The sequence below is a fragment of the Microcebus murinus genome, chromosome 3 (genome assembly GCF_040939455.1).
Source record: "Microcebus murinus isolate Inina chromosome 3, M.murinus_Inina_mat1.0, whole genome shotgun sequence".
In the NCBI taxonomy this organism is placed as follows: domain Eukaryota; kingdom Metazoa; phylum Chordata; class Mammalia; order Primates; family Cheirogaleidae; genus Microcebus; species Microcebus murinus.
Genome location: NC_134106.1, coordinates 56,374,634 through 56,394,929, shown reverse-complemented (window position 1 = coordinate 56,394,929; position 20,296 = coordinate 56,374,634). Strand labels below are relative to the sequence as shown.

At 34.4% G+C, this 20,296-nt stretch overlaps 2 protein-coding genes across 3 annotated transcripts in view; one reads left to right on the top strand and one right to left on the bottom strand.

Annotated features, from left to right (window-relative positions):
• The window catches only part of PPP3R1 (protein phosphatase 3 regulatory subunit B, alpha), a 63,402-nt gene extending 46,003 nt beyond the window's left edge, over window positions 1-17,399 (top strand). Inside the window, exons 1-5 of one of the 2 annotated variants that reach the window (XM_076000838.1) lie at window positions 7,599-8,061; window positions 8,230-8,406; window positions 9,371-9,430; window positions 9,949-10,133; window positions 15,251-17,399. In XM_076000838.1, the coding sequence (XP_075856953.1) occupies window positions 7,986-8,061; window positions 8,230-8,406; window positions 9,371-9,430; window positions 9,949-10,133; window positions 15,251-15,298 (546 nt within the window). In that variant the 5' untranslated portion in view covers window positions 7,599-7,985 and the 3' untranslated portion in view covers window positions 15,299-17,399. Of the gene's footprint in view, window positions 1-7,598; window positions 8,062-8,229; window positions 8,407-9,370; window positions 9,431-9,948; window positions 10,134-15,250 lie in introns of those variants that run through there. The other variant, XM_012750131.3, reaches the window with a different exon arrangement.
• PLEK (pleckstrin) overlaps window positions 1-20,296 on the bottom strand; it is a 224,262-nt gene that overhangs the window by 171,482 nt on the left and 32,484 nt on the right. The window lies entirely within an intron of this gene.

Here is a 20,296-nt window from a genome sequence, read left to right as displayed (position 1 = left end):
GCCCCCCTTCCCCCCTTAGAGCTTCAAGTGTGTCCACTCTTAGATGGTGCACATCACACCCATTATGTATGTATATACCCATCCCCTCCCCCCCCCCCCCCCCCCCCCGCCATCTGCCCTACACCCGATAAATCCGATAAATGTTATTCCTATATGTCCACTTAGGTGTTTATCAGTTAATACCAATTTGCTGGTGAGTACATGTGCTTATTTTTCCATTCCTGGGATACTTCATAGAATGGGTTCCAGCTCCGTCCAGGAAAATACAAGAAGTGCTGTATCATCATTGTTTCTTATAGCTGAATAGTACTCCATGGTATATATATATACCATATTTTATTAATCCACTCATGCATTGATGGGCACTTGGGTTGTTTCCACATCTTTGCAATTGTGAATTGTGCCGCTATAAACATTTGAGTGCAGATGTCTTTTTTATAGAATATCTTTTGTTCTTTTGGGTGGATGCCCCGTAATGGGATTGCTGGATCAAATGGTAGATCTACTCTAAGGTAGCTCCATATTGCTTTCCACAGAAGTTGCACTAGTTTGCAGTCCCAGCCTTATATCTATTAATGAAACTGAATTCTTATTTCAAAATCTTCCCACAAAGAAAACTCCAGGGCCAAGTGACTTTAATGGTAAATTCTATCAAACATTTAACAACAACAACAAAAAACAACAACAACCAATCTTACCTAGATTCTTCCAGAAAATAGAAGTTAGCATTACCCTGATAGCAATACCCAAGACATTATAAGAAAACCAATATAGGATATAGATCAAAATTCTCCATAAACATATATGCATTAACCATTTGTAAATCAAATTTGGCAGTCTGTAAAAAGGATAATATAACAAGACCAAGGTTTTTTTTTTTTTTTAAACCAGGAGTATGATTTTAACATTCAAAAATCAATTAATATAATTCAGTATGTGGACAAAATAAAAGAGAAAATAATCTTTTCAGTATAACAAAGTATTTGACAAAATTCAAAATAGTCTTTCATGATGAATACTATTAGCAAATTAGGAATAGAAGGGAACTTTCTCAACCTGATAATAAGCACCTACTCAGAAACCTACCACTTTTCTTATTGTGAAAGACTGAATAGTTTCCACCTAAGATTGGGGAAGAAAGCAAGATTTATCACACTAACCACTACTAGTCAACATTGTTTTATAAGTCCTAGTCACTATATTAAGTCAAGAAAAAGAAAAAATATTGGGATTCGAAAAGATTAAAATTGTCTTTATTCTCAGAAGATACATATATATCTATATCTTTCCCTCTATATATAGCAAATTCTAAGTTACTAGAATAAGTGAATTCAGCAAGCTTGTAGGATATAAGGACAATGTATAAAAATAAATGGAATTTCTATATGACAGCAAAGAACAACTGAAAAAAGTGAAATTGACAAGCACTATTCATTCTTAATAAAAACCTAAAACATTTAGGTATAAATTTAACCAAATATGTATAAAATCTCTACTGTGAATTATAAAACATTATTGAGAGCAATTTTAAAAGACCTACATAAATGGAGAGATATACCACATTTGTAGATTTGAAAACTTTGTATTAAGATGGTGGTTCTACTCGGATTGATCTATAGTTTCAAGACAATCCCAATCCCAATCAAATTCTCAACAAGAATTTTGTAAAAATCACCAAACTGATTATTAATTTCATGTGGAAATGCACAGGTCTTACAAGAATCAGAAGAGGTTAAAAAAAGAATGAAATAAAAGGACAGTGCTCCTGATTTAAAAATGTATCGTAAAACAAAAGACTGTGGTGATGATATAAGACACACAAATCTATGGAACAGAGAGAGTAGAGGGTCCAGACCCATATATATATACATCTATCTATCTTTCTAATTTGATTGATTTTTTTTTTGACAAAGGTGCAATTATAATGGTATATTTATTTCATAATACACTGTTTCAGTTCTCTCATAATATTGGTAGGGTATCTTCTTTGCTCTGTTCACTTGGTAGTCAAACTAGTCTGTGCAGATTATAAATTTAAACTGCTAGTCTATATACAGAGTCGTTATAAAATTTGAGGTTTTTTTGGAGCTGCTTATCAAGGTTTTATCTACTGCGCCCCCTGGTGGATTTTACTTCTCATTTGGGGTAACATGAAAATACAGATAGCCATTACCATTGTAGGAGGTGAATTTCACAAATTACTTTAAAACTTTTAAATTAATCTTTATGTTGAAAACCTTCTCAGTAACTTCTGTTGATAACACTGTTAGGTTTTTTTCTCTCTTCTCGAGACAGTCTCACTCTCTTAAAAAAAAAAAAAAAAAAGGCTGGGCGTGGTGGCATGTTCCTGTAGGCCCTGCTACTCCAGAGGCTAAGGCAGGAGGATAACTTGAGACCAGGAGTTTGAGGCTGCAGTGAGCTGTGATCACACCACTGTACTCCAGCTGGGGTGACAGAGCAAGACTTTGTCTCAAAAAAAAAAAAAAATAGTAATAATGATAGTATTGGATTTTAACTCTCAGACAAAATAAATATCCATGAGTCTGTGCTGACAAAAATAATTGAATAAAGAAATAAATTGGAGAGAATAGACATAGACTGGTTCTTCCCCCCCCTAAAAAAAATTCCAATTAATGAAGGAAAAAGGGGAAAAAGAAAACCATTATTAGGCAAATACCACAATAATAAATGTTGCAGAAAAGAATCGGTGGTAGATGTTAACATTAGGTTAGAGTTTGAGAAGAAATAGAATATTCATATAGTTTCAAAATATTCCCCCCTGCCCCCAGGATATTTTTTAACTGCAAGTGGAAAGATAGTAGATGTGTAGTGGAGAAATCTGGTAGACGGCACCTTTGGCCAAGTGATCAAAATTAACATCACTAGTAATAAAACATATTGACATCATGAAACCCCCTGATACAGTATAACGGAGGATACAACATTTCTGTGGTATTCTTAGCCCAAATGCCTTAATTCATTATAATCATGAGAAAACAGCTAGTTCAAACTGAGGGACATTTTACAAAATGTTGAATGAAAAATTTCAAGGTCATGAAAGACAAGGAAAGAATTAAGAGTTGTAACAAATTTGGAGGAGACTCAGGAGATATTACAAAAAAAATTATAATAGAGTTCTTGAATATCCCTGAGCCAGCTTTCCCTAATGTTGACAGCCCTCGGAATTATATTGCAAATATCAAAATCAAGAAATTAACCACTTTAGTGAAAAAACTGTTGAAATTTAAAGTGGTTTTTCTTTTCTTTTCCCAGGATTCTCTCCTGGATCCCACATGTAATTTAGTTGTTTCTTTCAAAATATTTTTGTTAGGAAAATTTAAAAAGACTTGCTTAATCTTGTTTTTGTTGTTAAATCATGAATTAGTCTTTTAATAGGTAATAAATTATTTATAAAGTAGCTGTTAAAAGAATTTCCTGAAGGAGCAGTAGTCTGTTGCTGTGTTTTACTACATAGTTATTGGGAATTGGCTAAAATTTGAGGAAAGTTTATTTTCCATCATTCCATTTCTTTCTTTTTATTTGAGAAACTTAAAAATCATCTAAAAGAGTTTAGACCTCAAGTTGTTTTTGCTTTTAGTCCTAACAGTTCAGTGGCAGCTTGTTGTGTATGTATTAATAGCAATGTTTTAAGAGCCAGAGACCTTGGTCTTTTCTTCACTGTTTTGGAATCTCTTTATATTCCTTTTTTCTAAATGAGAGAAATAGGTAAGTATAATAAAGGGATATGGTTTATGTTTCTCCATGTGAAAGGTGATGAATAAATATGTAACCTTCTATTTCTATTAGTATTGCTCTAGTATTAATATGTCCAGTTGAAAATACTAAAATTTACTGTAGCAACGTGAACTCTCTAAATGCAAATTCTTAATCATTTTATAAGATGAATAAAATTCTTGAAATCACATGTTAAACTGAGTTACCATCCAAATTTCACATTTATCCCTGAGAATACTCGGTGCATTGATCCAGGTGTACGGTCTCAGCAGTTTAATTTGGTGGCTTTTTTGTAAGCATTACATCAGTGCCTTATTACGTATTTTTATATTTCATAAACTCAAACTGAAAGATTTAAATGTTTACTGTCTTGCTTAAATTTTAGGTAACAGTATATATGAATTTAAAATTCTTTATTGTAATACCTTGTCTATTATAATTTAAATTAAATATGTAGGCATGTTCAGCTATTAAAACAGGTAGTTTCCCCAAAGATGTCCTTCCAAAGAGTGGAAAAATAACATGAGTTGCAACTTGGCAAAACATGTGAAAAAGGGTATCTCTGAGTCACAAGATGAGTCAAGAGGGTGAGGTTTGTTTGTTTTTCCTGGTCCATCTGTTTTAAGGGAGTATGATCCTAAGCAGTAGGAATGAAAATCTTTAATGAAAGGTGGCACCAAAAGTTAGTTGAAATTTGTTCTTCAGTATTTTAACTGGTGCTAAGTTCAGAACATTGGTACTGAAACATTAAATGGTGCTAACAAGATGGGTTTGATCTTTTTTAGAGATCTGAGCTTAATTTGTAGGAGATTGCTAACTACTGATATTTCAAGAATTAAAACCCCATTTTATACTTTAATATCCTGCAACATATCCAAGTGAAAGTGTTTGAATAACTGCTTCTCTGGTGATAGTAACAACCAAGTCACTTCATTTGATACCTAAAAGAACTATTTTTTACCATTTGTTTTTGAAAGCAAGCTTTCTTAGATCTTGCCTTTAAAAAATATTTGTGGCATTGCTTTTCAAGCTAGCCATTTTTAACTATTCTAGATATTTAAATATGAACTCCTAGCTGCTCAGGTAGCCTCAACTAGATAGTAAATACTGAGTTTGTATTACTCACTGTAATCCTAGTTGAAAGGAAGAGGCGGGAGAGAAGGAGGAAATAAATGGGTGGTTGTAGAACCGACACTGACTGCCTCTTAACATACTGCACTGGCTTCTTAAAGAAACTCAAGGTCAGTTTAGCTGCATAGGGTACATAGGAATGGTAAAGAATGGAAAGATTAAATAGATAGAGCTTCTTCCCTCCAAGTCATTTAAGAAACCATTTATTGCCAAGGTAAATTATGGTTACTGGCACAATTGCTGCCTTTAAGAAAGTTTTTAACTAATCCTGGACAGGTATCAACTACTTTATGATATTTCATAAGCTATTTAAAGCAAAAGAAAGTAAATAGATTTTACATAATGCTTTAAGGACATTAGCCAGAGAGTGTGAGCTGATGATACAACTAACTATACAATATATTGTTAATAACAACCCCCTTTCTTTAATCAGAGAAAACTTGGTAGGAGTCTCATAAATGGAGAGTTAGGCAAGGACATTTCTAGATAGTTTATAAGGAAATGTGGAGGTTTAGAATTTATACTGTAACAGAATTGTACCAAAAATATTGTAGCTAAAGAAAAGGAAATGGGGGAAGAGATAAGATGGAAATTTATATTAAAGCTAAATATTGTCAGTAGCTTTAGGCTTTTTATTCTGTTTACATTAGGAAAGGAGGAGCTAGCAATTTGACTGAATTCGCCTTTTAGAAAGATTGCTATCTGCAGTGTAAAGAAGGATGGATTGAATGAAATATATTTATTTGATGATTTATGATTTCTTTATATTCTCCAGGGTTAATATACCTTATTCATTTATCAAGACTGCAATGCTGTCTTCCAAATTAGAGGGTTTTGCTAAGTTACTGAAACATGATCTTTCAAGTGCCTCAATTTCAGTCTCTTAATAGACAGCTTTCTAAACTATTTTACATGACCCAGCTTCAATAAATATAGTCTAGTAAATACTTTCTGTAAATATTATGGTACTACATTTCTGCCTTCCATCAATGATACAGTCTATGTCTTTTCTGGTCTACTTCTGATGTATCTTAGTGATCTATTTTGTTCAGTTTTCCCATCACCTTTTCTGGTCTGTGGTTGTAAGCTAAGGCAGAACTAAAGATTACAAGAAGAATATAGTTAACTAATCTTTGATATGTATATAAAATTAAAACAAGCACAGAGAGGATAGCTTTCAGCAAAATCTGTGAACTTTAAGAAACTTCTGAATGGTTTACTGATGTCTGGTTAGATAAGTAGAGTTTTACTTTAAATATTGATGGGTTATTTTAATCAGTAAGTTTTAAGTCTGAAAAACTTATAATTAATACTCACTGAAAATATTTAGGCTAAACTATCTAGGTGTGTGTAAGTACACTGTATGAAGTTCGCACAATGACAGAATTGCCAAATGACACATTTCTCAGGACATGATTTTGTTGTTAAGCAATGCATGACTGTATGTGTGTTTTACCATTTGCAGCAGTATTTAAGATGATTTTTTCATTAAACCAATGTAAAGGCATTTCTGATGTAAGACAATATATGTGTTCCTGAAAAACCTCACATGCTGCAAAATCACATATCTGGGGAAAATATGGATAGGGTAGAAAACTTGAATTATGCAGCTTTGTAACAGACTACTGACATAAATAATAGTGATCTTAAAAATACAAATACAGATTAACTCTGGCATTTGTATTAAACACCATAGCCCATCATTTATGAACCTTAAACTGGGACTTGTTTTTCCTGTTTTGAGGTACAGGTTCTTAAAGTTATTTGCTTCAGTAGAAACTAATTTTATAGAAATTAACAATGAGCCAGTGTATAGCGACCTTTATTGATAGTTTTGGGGGTTTAGGGGGAAGGCTAAAACAAGAAAAGCTGTCTTTACAACTTCATCTGCACCCTTAGTTTTCACCAGTTAACATAATATTGGAAAGTCTTAAGGTTCTTGAAGCCACTAAACTTGCTCTTGTTTTCTCTAAAGGGAGGCAATTATTGTTTCGCCACTTTCTCTTGAGGTCTCATATATTAAGGCTTTCTTTTTAATGGAGAAACTTGTCCCTGATCCCTTTATAACATACTGGTAAAAATCCCAATGAACCAATGAAATTTCTATGCTGTACTGACATCACTCTCCTCTATCAGCTACATATGTGCTGATTCACATTACAGTACCATCTTGTAGTTGGTCAGTTTTTACTTTAATAGTGCAGATAATCATAGTTCCATTCCATTTTAGTATAAATTTTTATAGCTTAAAAATATATACTTTAGGGGGGAAATGGGCATTTATTGAAACCTTAAAATCTGTACCCCCATAATATGCCGAAATAAAAAAAAAATAAAGTCAAAATGAAAATATATATATATATATACTTTAATTTTTGGGTTCTTACAATGAGGATGCCATATATTTAAGCTGTCAAAACAGCATTTTTGCAGTCTTGTTGCTAATATTTGGGGCCATAATACATATGTATTCATGGGCAGTGTAATATTTGCCTTGTTAATTTTCTTTTAAAAAGTTGTTGGTTGTATTTAATTTTTAAATGCATTTGTATGTATTATTTCTGTTAAGCCATGATCAAAATTATGTGAATTAGTCTGATATTTTAGAAGAATGAAATGATATAATTTAGAAGAAAATGACTTAAACGTTTTTTAAGAATGCATATGATAAAAGATGATAATGAATTTTTATAGAAGACTTACAAAGTAATACAAACATTTCTTAAATTGTTATTTTTTTCGCTTTTAAAGTGTTGAAAAGTGAATTTTGTTAGCTTTTCTGTTTTTGTTTTTGGATAAGAGAAGTAAAAGCTGTGTTTTATTTGCTCATACTTGGAAAGAGTACCTCAGGAAGAATATTCAAGAAACTGGCAGCATTGCCTCCAAGGAAGGGAGCTGGATGTCTTAGGGTGGGATGGGAAGGAAATTTTGAATACCCTTTGGTTTTGAGCTATTTACTTTAGAAATAAAGTCTATTAAAATTTAAAAAGAGCAATGAAAATAAAAGTGGTTTGGTGTACAGAACAGGGGTTAATGTAGCTTGTCTAGTGGGACCTCCATGATCAGCTTATCATTGGTAGTCCTGGAATAACTTGTGTGACCTCTGTGATCAGCTTAGCATGGTCAATCCTAGAATATCTTGGGACTCAGCGTACAGTGAGCTGTGTGTAATGGCAGGTGCAAACAAAAAGAAAGGTAAACAAAAATATGATAGATTTTCTCTATTAGAAATTAGTCAACAGTAAATATAACTCTTTTAATCAAATTGGAAATTAAATCATTGGATAAGTGCTGTTTTTTTTCCCCTAAAACGATCATAAAATCATTTTTAATAATCTTGCTACTTTTTTCCTTTGCTTCTAGTTGATGCAGATGAGATTAAAAGGTTAGGAAAGAGATTTAAGAAGCTCGATTTGGACAATTCTGGTTCTTTGAGTGTGGAAGAGTTCATGTCTCTGCCTGAGTTACAACAGAATCCTTTAGTACAGCGAGTAATAGATATATTCGACACAGATGGGAATGGAGAAGTAGACTTCAAAGGTAAGAAAGAGTTGTGTTCATTGTTTTTAATCACAAAAAGTTAACTTGTGTATAGCTCTAGGCACAAAAATGTTTGAAAATTCTAGTTTTTCCTTACTGTCTTTATATTCTTTGTGATCTTATAATAATAGATTATGTTGAACCTCAAAATGCGTGATATGATTAAATATTTCCATTGTTTTTAGAAAGTTCATCTCACTTTAAGGCAGTTTATACAACATGAGAAGCTGCATTATAGTATAGTATACTAAGTATAGAATGAGACTTATACTAAGTCAGCAATGAAAAATAAACTGTAGTAGTAAGGGTGTGTGCACATTATCATAGAACAAGATTAATTTAGTTAATCTAGATTTTATAAAGACACACAATAGTGCTATTGCTAACATTAACACGATACATAATTTTATATTTGATTCTATACTTATAAGTAAATAAACATTTTACCAGGAAATTGTCAGCAGATGTTATTTTAGTTTGGGGAACTGAATTAAAAGTGAAGGCATCTAAAACTGATGATTTAGTGCGTAGTAGGCAATGAAGAAAAATGATCATTTGTCATAAAACTTCTAACAATGTGTTTAAGTGATTCTGAGTTTTGAAACAAATCTAGAATTATTTTTGTTGTGTCAAAACAATTTATAGTGTTAAGTCCCTTTTTATAGTCATATTCTAAGATGAAAGAGTTAAATAGCTTAAAGAATATGTTTTTGAGTGTTACACTTTGTGGTAATTGACAAATATTTGTTCAGTTTGACCTTAGAGAACATCAACTTCAAATAAGAAAAAATACATAGAACCTTGTTTATTGAGATTTCAAATTTGGCATTTTCATTTTTAAACACTGCTAGTATATTTTGTTTTGTAACAAGGAAATATCCTTTTGTGGGTATGTAAGGTAAATATCTTTCTGTGTAAAAAATTGAAAGTTCTGATTTGTAAACATTTTTAACTCTTATTTCAGAATTCATTGAGGGAGTCTCTCAGTTCAGTGTCAAAGGAGATAAGGAGCAGAAGTTGAGGTGTAAGTGTTTTTCTTCGCTGGCTTCCTTTTGTCTCATATCCCTACCATTCCATACTGCATTATAAAATTCTTCTAAAATATTCTTAAAGATGTCTTTTATTCCAGACTGTTACTCTTAGACATAACAGAAATTTTACATTCTGGTGAAAAATCTTTTCAGGACACTTATAACCAGTATGTTTGAATAGTGTGTCATTGTTGCTTTTAGTTAGATAGAAGGAAAGCAGAATTTCCTTTTACTGAAAACAGTCATATAAACTACATATGTAACTTGGCTAAGAGATTTTATGATGAAAGTGAGAAGAAATGTTCTAAAGAACCTGAGAGGTTGGAACTATTATTATCCTTAGTTTTATCTGTACAAAAACTGAAGCTTAGAAAAATTAAATAACTTATCTAGGCTACAGTAATTGTCCCAGGCAGTCTTGACTCTATAGTTCATACTCCTACTCATTGCAAGTATTCGCTTGTGATTATTGCCTTACAATTCCCATTGATTTTTTTTCCTCTTTTTTTAGTTGCTTTTCGTATCTATGACATGGATAAAGATGGCTATATTTCCAATGGGGAACTCTTCCAGGTGTTGAAGATGATGGTGGGGAACAATCTGAAAGATACACAGTTACAGCAAATTGTAGACAAAACCATAATAAATGCAGATAAGGATGGAGATGGAAGAATATCCTTTGAAGAATTTTGTGCTGTAAGTATAAAAGCTGGTTCTTTTTCATTAGTTACATTTTAATAACATGTTTTAAAAACCACCTAATAGAGAATTGCTTACAGGCATTTTGTCCTAAAAATGTATGTATTTGATTTTGCCTAATTGTCCTATATTCAAAGTTTTGAAGTGTGTTCTTTGTTGTAAATGTTAGTAATTAACAATTATTATTCTCAAGAATTGGTATTCTTAGTAATCCTCTGATCAAATGCCACAAGAATGATACTAGTAACTTATTGTTGGTAACCCCCAAATTACAACTAGGTTATATTCTTAAAGTTCATTTAAAAATAAACATGTTTGGAAATACTTCCGTGGGAAATACGTGTTCATGGATTTCAGGTGGGAATATGAGAAACTTGGCTTAGTAGGGACAACAGAAATGGAGAGTCGTTGTCTGTCGTAAACTCACCTGCTAGGCAGTGTAAGGCATGATTTTTCTCCCCCTCCTTTTCCAAGCTTATTGATGGGTACTTCTTGTGTTCTGGAGCAAGGGCCCAGGTAGGGATGGAGCCCTAGAATACTAACTCTAAATGGAAACTGGGGCAACCACTTGGCTTCCCAGTTGACTGCCTTTCTTTAGGGGTCCCAGGGTTTTGCTGCAACTTTTTGCTTTCAAACAGGAGTACAACCACTTAGCTTCTCTTCTCACCTTCTGCTTTTAAAGCAAAGATGGTAGCTTTTTGATGGGTTATAAAGATTTTTAACTGCAAGCTAGAAACACTAGAGAATACTGGAGCATCCAGAGTAGAGGCAAAAATTTAAAAGTTTTAAACTTTTTTGGTCAAGCATGATTGCATACTTCTAAGGGAAGATTTCCTTCCCTCCCCTTCTTTTCTTTCTTTCTTTTTTTTTTTTTTTTAATTAAATCTCAAGAGAAAAAAACAGGTGACTTCGATAGTTGTGTGTTATGCAAGGACTGAAGTGTAGCTACTTTGGCATTTAGTAGAAGTTCATACTATCCTTTGGGCATCTTCCTTCATCAAAAGGGAAAACTATCTTTGCATTTTGTTTCAAAAGGTGGGATGTTGCTCTAGTGTAAAGAATAGGCCATCTTTTTGAAAAAGTTAGGTGGACTTGAAACTTGAGGCTCTCCAGGTGGTTCTGCTACAAGTGTTTGCTGTCCCTTCTGCTTCTCCTTCATCATTGCCAGAGATCACTAAAGGACCCCTGTGGACCAGCATGTGGTTAAGTGTGACACGAGACCAGGCTGGTAGTGGCATCATAGATAGCAGCCAATTTTCAAAAGAAGGAAAGAAAAGAAGAAACCCTAAGCCTTGGGGGAACAGAATAAATGGTAAACTTTTGGAGGGGGATGTATAATATATGAATGAAGACTGCTTGCATTTAGTAAATATAAAATGTAACAAAGGCATCACTTACCAGTGGAAGTAAAAGACCTAAGCTAAGCCTGAGTTCATTTTCCAAGATTTGTAATACTAATACATTGCTCTTGCTTGTATTTTTGAGGAGCATAGTCTGTGAATGGAGAAAAATGTTTATTTAGTATTTAAAACCATCTTTATTAATCAGACATATATTTGGCTTCATTGAGTTCTTTTTATTCTGACTTCTAAAGGTGTAACAATAAAAGAGATGGGAAAAGCTATTTTAAAAGGTTATGTGCTATGTATGTGCTTTAAAATTTTTAGTGTATTTAGCATATACAAATCTTAAAAATGATAGTGACAAGATTAAAGTTGGTGGATTGAACCCATGTATTTATTTTTGCTTCCTCTTAAAACTTCAATGAAATGAAATGGATTAAAAAGAAAAGGTTATGAACTCACAAGGACAAAGTGACATCAGAGAAAACAGCATTAAGTGTGGTAATTTAGAATGCTGAATGGTTTACTAACCTAGTAGAACAATTCTAAGCTATCAGCTTAGAAATCTGAGAAGCAACCTGGTTTATAATGGAGAATCCCTGAAAAAGGCTCAGAAATTAGTGGCATGAATAACTCTGAAAGTGGAGAGGAAGGTGAGGCTAAAAAACAGGAGAATTGGTCAAAGTCTGTTTTAAGAAGGAATTGAAACACTCGATTTCTTCCCTTACTTTGTTCAGCTGGGCAGCTATCTCTTCTGCAGCCTAGTGGGATACTGAGTAGAGTCTCTAGGCCGGGAAACAGGAGGCACTGATAAGGGTGTTGTGTGTGTGTTGAGGAATTAAGTGAAAATAAGCATATTTGCATGTTGACACCTCCAGCCCTTCTTCCTGGACCTACCTGACTCCCAGGCATCTGGGATTTATACCTTCTAGGTGAGAGGTGGGAAAGAGCCTTCTTTAGGCAATCTTACCTCCCAAAGAAATGGTCCCAGCAGATCACTCACATCGTAGCTCACAGTCAACAGCCTCATCATGTACAGAGAGGCTCCAGTGCCCTTTCCACAGAAGCAGAGCCAAGGATCACCAGACCTAGTAGGAAAACTTCTAAGATGGAATATAGAAACAAAACCAAATCCAAAAAATAAGCTTGGAACAAACAGGTTCCATTTTACTGGCAAAGCCAGTAAAAGCTTTAAAGCAAAACAAAAACCTGTCATTGTTACCCTTAGCGAGGCAGTATATTGAATCCTTGAAACAAAAATTGGATAATATGTAAAAGAGCTCTTAGAAATTTAAATGTAAATGTCCATTTTAAGAGCTGTAACACCCAATCGTAGGGATTTCAGAAAGAAAATGGGGGGAAGGAAATCATCAAAACTGAATCAAGAGACTACCTCAGAACCAAAAGTAATATGTTTTCTGTCAGACTGAAAGGACTTACTGAATACCCAGCAAGGTATATGAAAATAATCTGGACCTAGGCACATTGTCATGAAATTTCAAAACAGTGGGAATGTAGAGGTGGTTTTGCAAATTTCCAAAGAGCTGGGGTGATCGGGTAGAGGGATGGGAAAGGAGCTTCATACAAAGAATCAAGAATGGTGATGGCACCAACTTTCTCAGAGGCAAAGTTGGAAACCAAAAGACAGTGGAGCATTGCCTTTGCAATTCTCAGGGACAGTTATTCCCAACCTAAAATTCGCTACGAACTCAATTAAATTAGACAGTAGAAGAAAGACATTTTCAGGTATATAAGGCATCATGTGTAAATAAAAAAAGAAGAGCATGTGGGATCCAGGAAGCAAGGGTCTAGCTTGAGAGAGGAGACCTACAGGGTGGTGGTGAAGGGAGAGCCAGAGATGACAGACCTGGAGAGCAGACAGTGTAGAGTACAGCTGTGGGCTCGGAGAGTGCTTTCAAGACAATAAAATAGATAGAATCACATAATATATTTTTTGAATATATTTGGAACAAAAGTTTGGGGCTAAGTTAATGTTAATGATAAATACATAGAACACCCAGCAAAGGAAAAGATCAGATGGTTATTAACTGCACCAAAACAAATATGCAGGAAAGAAAAAGTAATCATAGTACACAATTCTTTCAGCTGTAAATAGTATTACATAGAGCAGTGTAAAATGCTGAATTTCCATCTAATCAACATAAATATATAACCATCGGAATGGTGGGAAGTATAGGGGGTAGGAAATAGGTGTGTGTAAAAGTTAAGATCTTCATCTTCTGGAGTGGGAAGTTAATAGATAATGGCTAAAGCTTCAAAATTAAGAAGAGGAACTGTAGGAATGTTATTTGGAGACCTGGAGGTAAATACTGAAAGCTGAAAATTTTAAGTTATTGCCTCTGCATAAGAGGAAATAGAGAATGAGGGCAGTGTGAATAAGTTTAAAAATAAAACAGATACATCTGTACACAACAACATGGATTAATCTCACAAATATAATGTTAAGTGAAAGAAGCAGACACAAAAGAAATTCCATTTATAAATATACAAAAACAGACAGAATTATTCTGTGGTGTTAAAAGTCAAGGCTAGTAGCTACCGTGTGTGTGTGTGTGTGTGTGTGTGTTAGGTCGGAGGAGGGGAGGTAGATGGTGTCTGGAAGGGGACGACCAAAGACAAGTCCTGGTAATGGTTTTGGGCACTTGTTATTGTTTACTTTGTGTTCACTCTGAAAATTCATCAAGCCATGGACATTTTTGACTTATATATTCTCTTTATGTAGGTTATATTTAATAAAACATTCCCCTAAAATAATATAGATGATTATACTTTTAGATTACCATGTCAGTATTGTCTGAGATGTATATAACTCTTATATGTATTTGATTCCATGGAAAAACAGTGTGTAGAAATTTTTATTCATTTGATATTTTTTCTTTCTAGAACAGACTGACAGTGAAGCCCATATTTGATTTTTTTAGGACAATTTTTATGATAGCTTCTGGTTATCCTGTGATACTAAACTGCTTAGAGTAAGGGTCAAGAAACTATAGAGCAAGCCAAATCCTGCCCATGGACTGTTTGTGTATGTCTTCGAGCTAAGAAGAGTTTTTACATTTCGAAAGTGTTATTTTTTTTAAAAAAAGAAAAAGAAGATGCAAAAGAAATTATATGTGGCCTACAAAGCCTAAAATATTTACTATCTGTACCATAACAGAATAATATTGCTGACCTTTGTACTAGAACACAAAAAAATAATACCTGTTTTCCTAGGAGAAAGAAACCATGAAAACTCTAACTGGAGGTCACTTAGGTTGTCTTTTTTTTTAATCCACTTTCTGAAAATGGCTAAAGGAATATGTTTTTTAAATTGTAGTTTGATAAGACAGACTACTAAAAAGAAATTTCTGAAACATTGTGTTTTTTTTTTTTTTTTTTTTTTTTTTTTTTTATTGAGACAGAGTCTCACTTTGTTGCCCAGGCTAGAGTGAGTGCCGTGGCGTCAGCCTAGCTCACAGCAACCTCAAACTCCTGGGCTCGAGTGATCCTCCTGCCTCAGCCTCCCGGGTAGCTGGGACTACAGGCATGCGCCACCATGCCCGGCTAATTTTTTATATATATATCAGTTGGCCAATTAATTTCTTTCTATTTATAGTAGAGACGGGGTCTCACTCTTGCTCAGGCTGGTTTTGAACTCCTGACCTTGAGCAATCCGCCCGCCTCGGCCTCCCAAGAGCTAGGATTACAGGCGTGAGCCACAGCGCCCGGCCTGAAACATTGTTAAGCTTGATTTGTTCCTATCTGTTGCAGGTCGTAGGTGGCCTAGATATCCACAAAAAGATGGTGGTAGACGTGTGACTCTTAAGAGTACCACCCAACACTTTTGCTTTCTTCTCCATCTCTGAAGATCTGCTCAAGACGTCCAGCAATGCTCTCTGTGTATTTAAATGGAAGTATTTTTCTCTGTGAAGCCACATTTTCCAACATGAGCCTCATGAAGCCAACTAAGTGTTATTGAACTCTTACTCTCTCAATAACTCAGTGTAGCACTTTAAAGTCTGAAGGACAGCAACATGAAAAGAGCATATCAATGTGATGGAGAAAGGGAAGGGGTTGGCTTTTTAATTTATTTTTCTTCATCTTTTATAACAAAGTATCTATATATACATATGTAAATATTTATATATAGATATATGTAGCTTTCTATATATGTAGTAGGTTGGCTTTAATTTAATATACTTGATTCAGAAACAAAACAACAGAGTACAAAAGTGCCAAGCAGAACATAAAACATCCTTACTTTTATTTCACACAGTTTTATATATAGATAGAAGATTGTACAATTTGAGCCGGGTGTTAGGCCAGCTATTTTCCTTTTCCTGTGCTTTCTCCTTTGAGAGATTGACAAAGCATTTGTTAATGTCCTATTATTTACCATAATTACATTTTTGTAACCAAGGAGTCTGTAACTTTATTTATACTTATTATATTTCCAGGGACTATGTCTCATTGCTGAGCAGCTTTTCATACACCTCTGCTTGAGGAGAAAGTTTAAGTTCAGTGCTACTGCCAAGAGCTAGTTCTTGTGTTCATATGGTAACTGCACAGTGCTTATGGCTGCTTCATTCTGTTACTTTGTAACTAGGAGCCATTGCATTTATTAATTAATGTCCCTGAGTAAATGTCAGTTACCAGTTGTGATTTTATACATAAAGGCCAGAAGCTGTCTTAGGCAATCATGATTTATTGTAAGCATTACTTAATGAAGAATACCTGAAGTAATCATGTAACTACTTAGGATATCCATTTGTTTCATTACATGGGTAAATAATTTGTCATTAAACTTGTGTTTGAATCATGAATTTCCCTTCTGTGTTTCAAAAGACTTGCAGCAAATCTAAAAATCTGGTGATATTTAATGTGCATGTATATATCTAAACACCCACATATATTTGTGATTTAAGTGGGAGAAGTCTTGCTAATTATATGTCACAGAAGAGCAAAATTCTATTCAAATTTATACCTCTCCTTACCATAAGGAATAGAGAATGCATGATGGTTTTTCCTTGATTTGCCCATATAATTGGTAATGGATGATAACTTAATAAATTTGTGTGATATAAAAGTAGTGTATCATGTTCTACCACTTGATGTTATCCCTTCCCTTTTCTGCAAAGGTACTATTGGCTGGAAGAAAAACATTTTGGTTAGCTTTGTATGACAGTAGTCCTTCCCTACATAGTTTTTCTATAAAAACTGGTTTTTATAATCATGAGTGGAAAAGGGCAGGTTGAATCAAGGTGAATGAATCTTAAATGAGCACACCTGCCTGCCATCGCTGTTCCTTCAACTGAGTGCTGCACATCATGGGCTCTGTCTGTGAGAGAAAAATCCCGGTGCTTGGTGTCCTTGCATGACATGGAGTTTTGCATGTAGATCAATTTAAAATGTACCTCTTGTTTACATAATTTGCATAATTTTAAAAGATAATGTTGCCAAACTTTGGAAATGTTAATGTTCAAACTGAAAATCTCCACTACATGTAACTTTCTTCCTCTGGATCAGTACATGGCTTATAATCCCAGCCAGTGGTTTGATCTGTTCCAGTGTCAACTGCCATGTGCTCTGCTTCAAGGGGGAACTAGTCTTTTGTGAATTTTTTGTACATAAGTATTTGTTACAAATATTTTAGCAAATGCTTTCTATTTCTCTTGCTTGTGCATATCTTGGCTGGCGTTACAGAAAAATAGTGCAAACATTATTTCCTTACTGGGGAATGAGGGTTTTTTTTCTTTTCTCCTTTTTTTTTTTTTTTTTTTTTAGTTTGTGTGTGGGGGTGGGGAGGGGAGGGGGTGGTTTTATGTTGAATGTTTAGTTTTTCTTCTGCATGATACGTCATGTTGTGGGATCTTTAGAAAACTTCATACTGTATGAATAAGAAAATAAAATATTTGAAACTTGCTTGCATGTATTCGGTTGTCTTTAATGGGCTTCCACAGCCATATGATAGTTTTTATTCATTCTTTTTGGTTTTTTATAAACTCTGATAAAGTGATATTTGATCCTTCACCTTCACTTTAAGTCATGGGTAAAATAAATTTGCTTCATCACTGGGTAAAAAAACACAAGTCATTACAAAAACATACAAAGGCCCTGTAGGACTCTCTCCCCTGCCTCCAATTAGTTGAGATCTTCCTGATCTCATCCCTTACTACTGACCCTTTCTCTGCTCCAGCCCTCTTAGCCTCCTTGTGGCACCTGAGTCTGTCTGGCTGCTCCCAAGTTAGGCCTTCCCACTATCTATCCCTCTCTGCTCCTTCTGCTACTCCCCACCCCCCAAATCCCATAGCTAATGCCTTCAATTCTCTGTTTAGTTATGTCCTGGCTCAAAAGGAACTCTTCTGGCCACCTTATTTAAAAATGCAGATTCACTTGGGTCTCTTTAACCCTAGTTTTTTCCTTTATTGACACAATTTATTTATTTTGTCTTCCCTGGCTGAATGAAATTAATGCACCACAAATGTAGTGATTTATCTGTTGTCCACTGATAGCCCCAGTTGTCCAGAATATTTTCTAGCTGTTAATGTTTACTCAGTATTTAATAAATGAAGTAACATGTGACAATTCATTTATGCAGGTTGTGATTTTATAATAAGTGCTATTCAGTACTTTGTCACTGCATAAAATGTAAAAATTGGCATTTTTTGAGACTCATTCAACTGTGATTTATTCAAAAACTCTACAGTCCCCACTTGATGTCCAGCACTGTAATAGGCACTTGACATACTCATGACATCCTTGGCCCAGATGAGTTGCAGGTTGTTGGGGATGTTTTGTACCCAGAATATCCATATTGTCAGGTGTGCACTAGTCACAGGATACTATACACTGGGTTCTGTGACTCCTTAGAGTGTCTTAGGAGTATAGGTTTGTTAAGCCTAAGCAAGTAGATGGATAACCTCCAGAGCTCCCTTTCTTTACCTACTTGTAACAGTTTTGAGAGTAGACAAGATGGCTATCCACAGAGTGCAATGGCAACTCACAGAATGGGAGAAAACAGTTGCAAATCATCTGATAAGAGATTGATGTCCAGAATATTTAAAGAACTACAACTTAACAAATCCTGATTAAAATCTGGGTAGAGGACTTGAATAACCATTACTGCAAAAAAGATATACAAATGGCCAGTAAGTACATGAAAAGATGTTCAACATCGTTAGTCAATAACGAAATGTAAATCAAAGCCACAGTGAAACACCACATCCATTAAGATGGGCTAAAGTGTTGTAGAGAGATTGGAACTCCTGTGCATTGCTGGTGGGAATGTAAAATGGTGCAGCCCCTGTGGAAAAGGTATGATCTAGGAATTCTACTTCTGGGTATATAACCAAAAGAAGTGAAATAGGGAGTCTAAATAGGTCTTTGTACATCTGTGTTCATGGCAGTGTCATTCACAATAGCCAAAAGGTGTAAGTAACCCAAGTATCATCTGCAGATGAATGCATAAACAAAATGTAGAAAATATTATTTAGCTCTAACAGCAAGGTAATCTTGACACATACTATATATATATATATATATATATATATATATATACATATATATATTACTATATATGTATATATATATATATACATATATATATATATATATAACATGGATGAACCCTAAAGACATGCTAAGTGAAATACACTGTCACAAAGGAACAAGTGTGTGATTCCACTTAGATTCCTAGAGTACACGGGATGGGGAAGAGGGAAATGAAGAAAATTTATTAGGTACAGAGCTTCAGTTGCTCAAGGTTAAGTTTCTAAAGATGGATGATAGTGATAGTTTCCCAATATGTGAATGAACTTAATGTCACTGAACTGTACACATAAAAAGTGGTAAATTTTATGTATATTGTACATTTTTTAAAAAACCAGTCTTTCTAGATGGTTTCCAGGACTTACCCATAAAATAAATGCTCTTCAAGATCACACCTTGAAACATTAATCCTTAATCTTCAAAAACTCCCACACATTTAAAATGCTCTCATTGCAGTAGCTAAAATTTAAGTTAAAGTCTGTTGCCATTTCAACCTTTCACTTCCCTTGGGCATTAAAATCTATGAGCTAACCAGATCAAATAGGTAAGTCCTTGCTGGCTGAAGCCTCCTAAACACTATTTTCTTTGACCAAAGGAGTAATTTGTATTTGCACAATGCAAGTATTTTGCAAGTTGTAGAATGGCTGTGTACATGTCACCATATGCTTTCAGTAATCTAAGCATGCTCTCCCAATCTAGGATGATCAAGAAAATTGGTCTCTTTCCCACATGCTCAATAAGTACAAGCTTCTTCCCTACCATCCTAGTTCTAGGTGGCACGAGAGTTGGAGGCCAGATCTTCTGGATTGACCAGGAGGAAACCCTATGATCTCCTCAGCCACAAATATTAAGAAAATACTCTTTTCTTAGGCTCATCCCCCAGGCAATGCAGGCAGTGTACCAATAAATAGGTAAGTGAACTGTTATATGTCAGGAAAGTACTAGATACTGAGTATCCAAAGATCTTAAGAGGCCTTAAAGTTGCAGGCAGATATAATAATTGCAATATAGCATAATGAGTGGCACAGAAACACGGGTAAGATTTGAAATATTAGATTGTCTTGGTCACAAAACAGGTTTAATAAATAACATTTGATCTGGGTGGTTAAGATTAACTACCAGTGCATATACCGTGTTTCCCCGAAAATAAGACAGGGTCTTATATTTATTTTTCCTCAAGAAGACACCTTAGGGCTTATTTTCAGAGGATGTGTTATTTTTTTTAAGTATGGTACAACAATCTACATTTATTCAAATATAGTTAAGTCG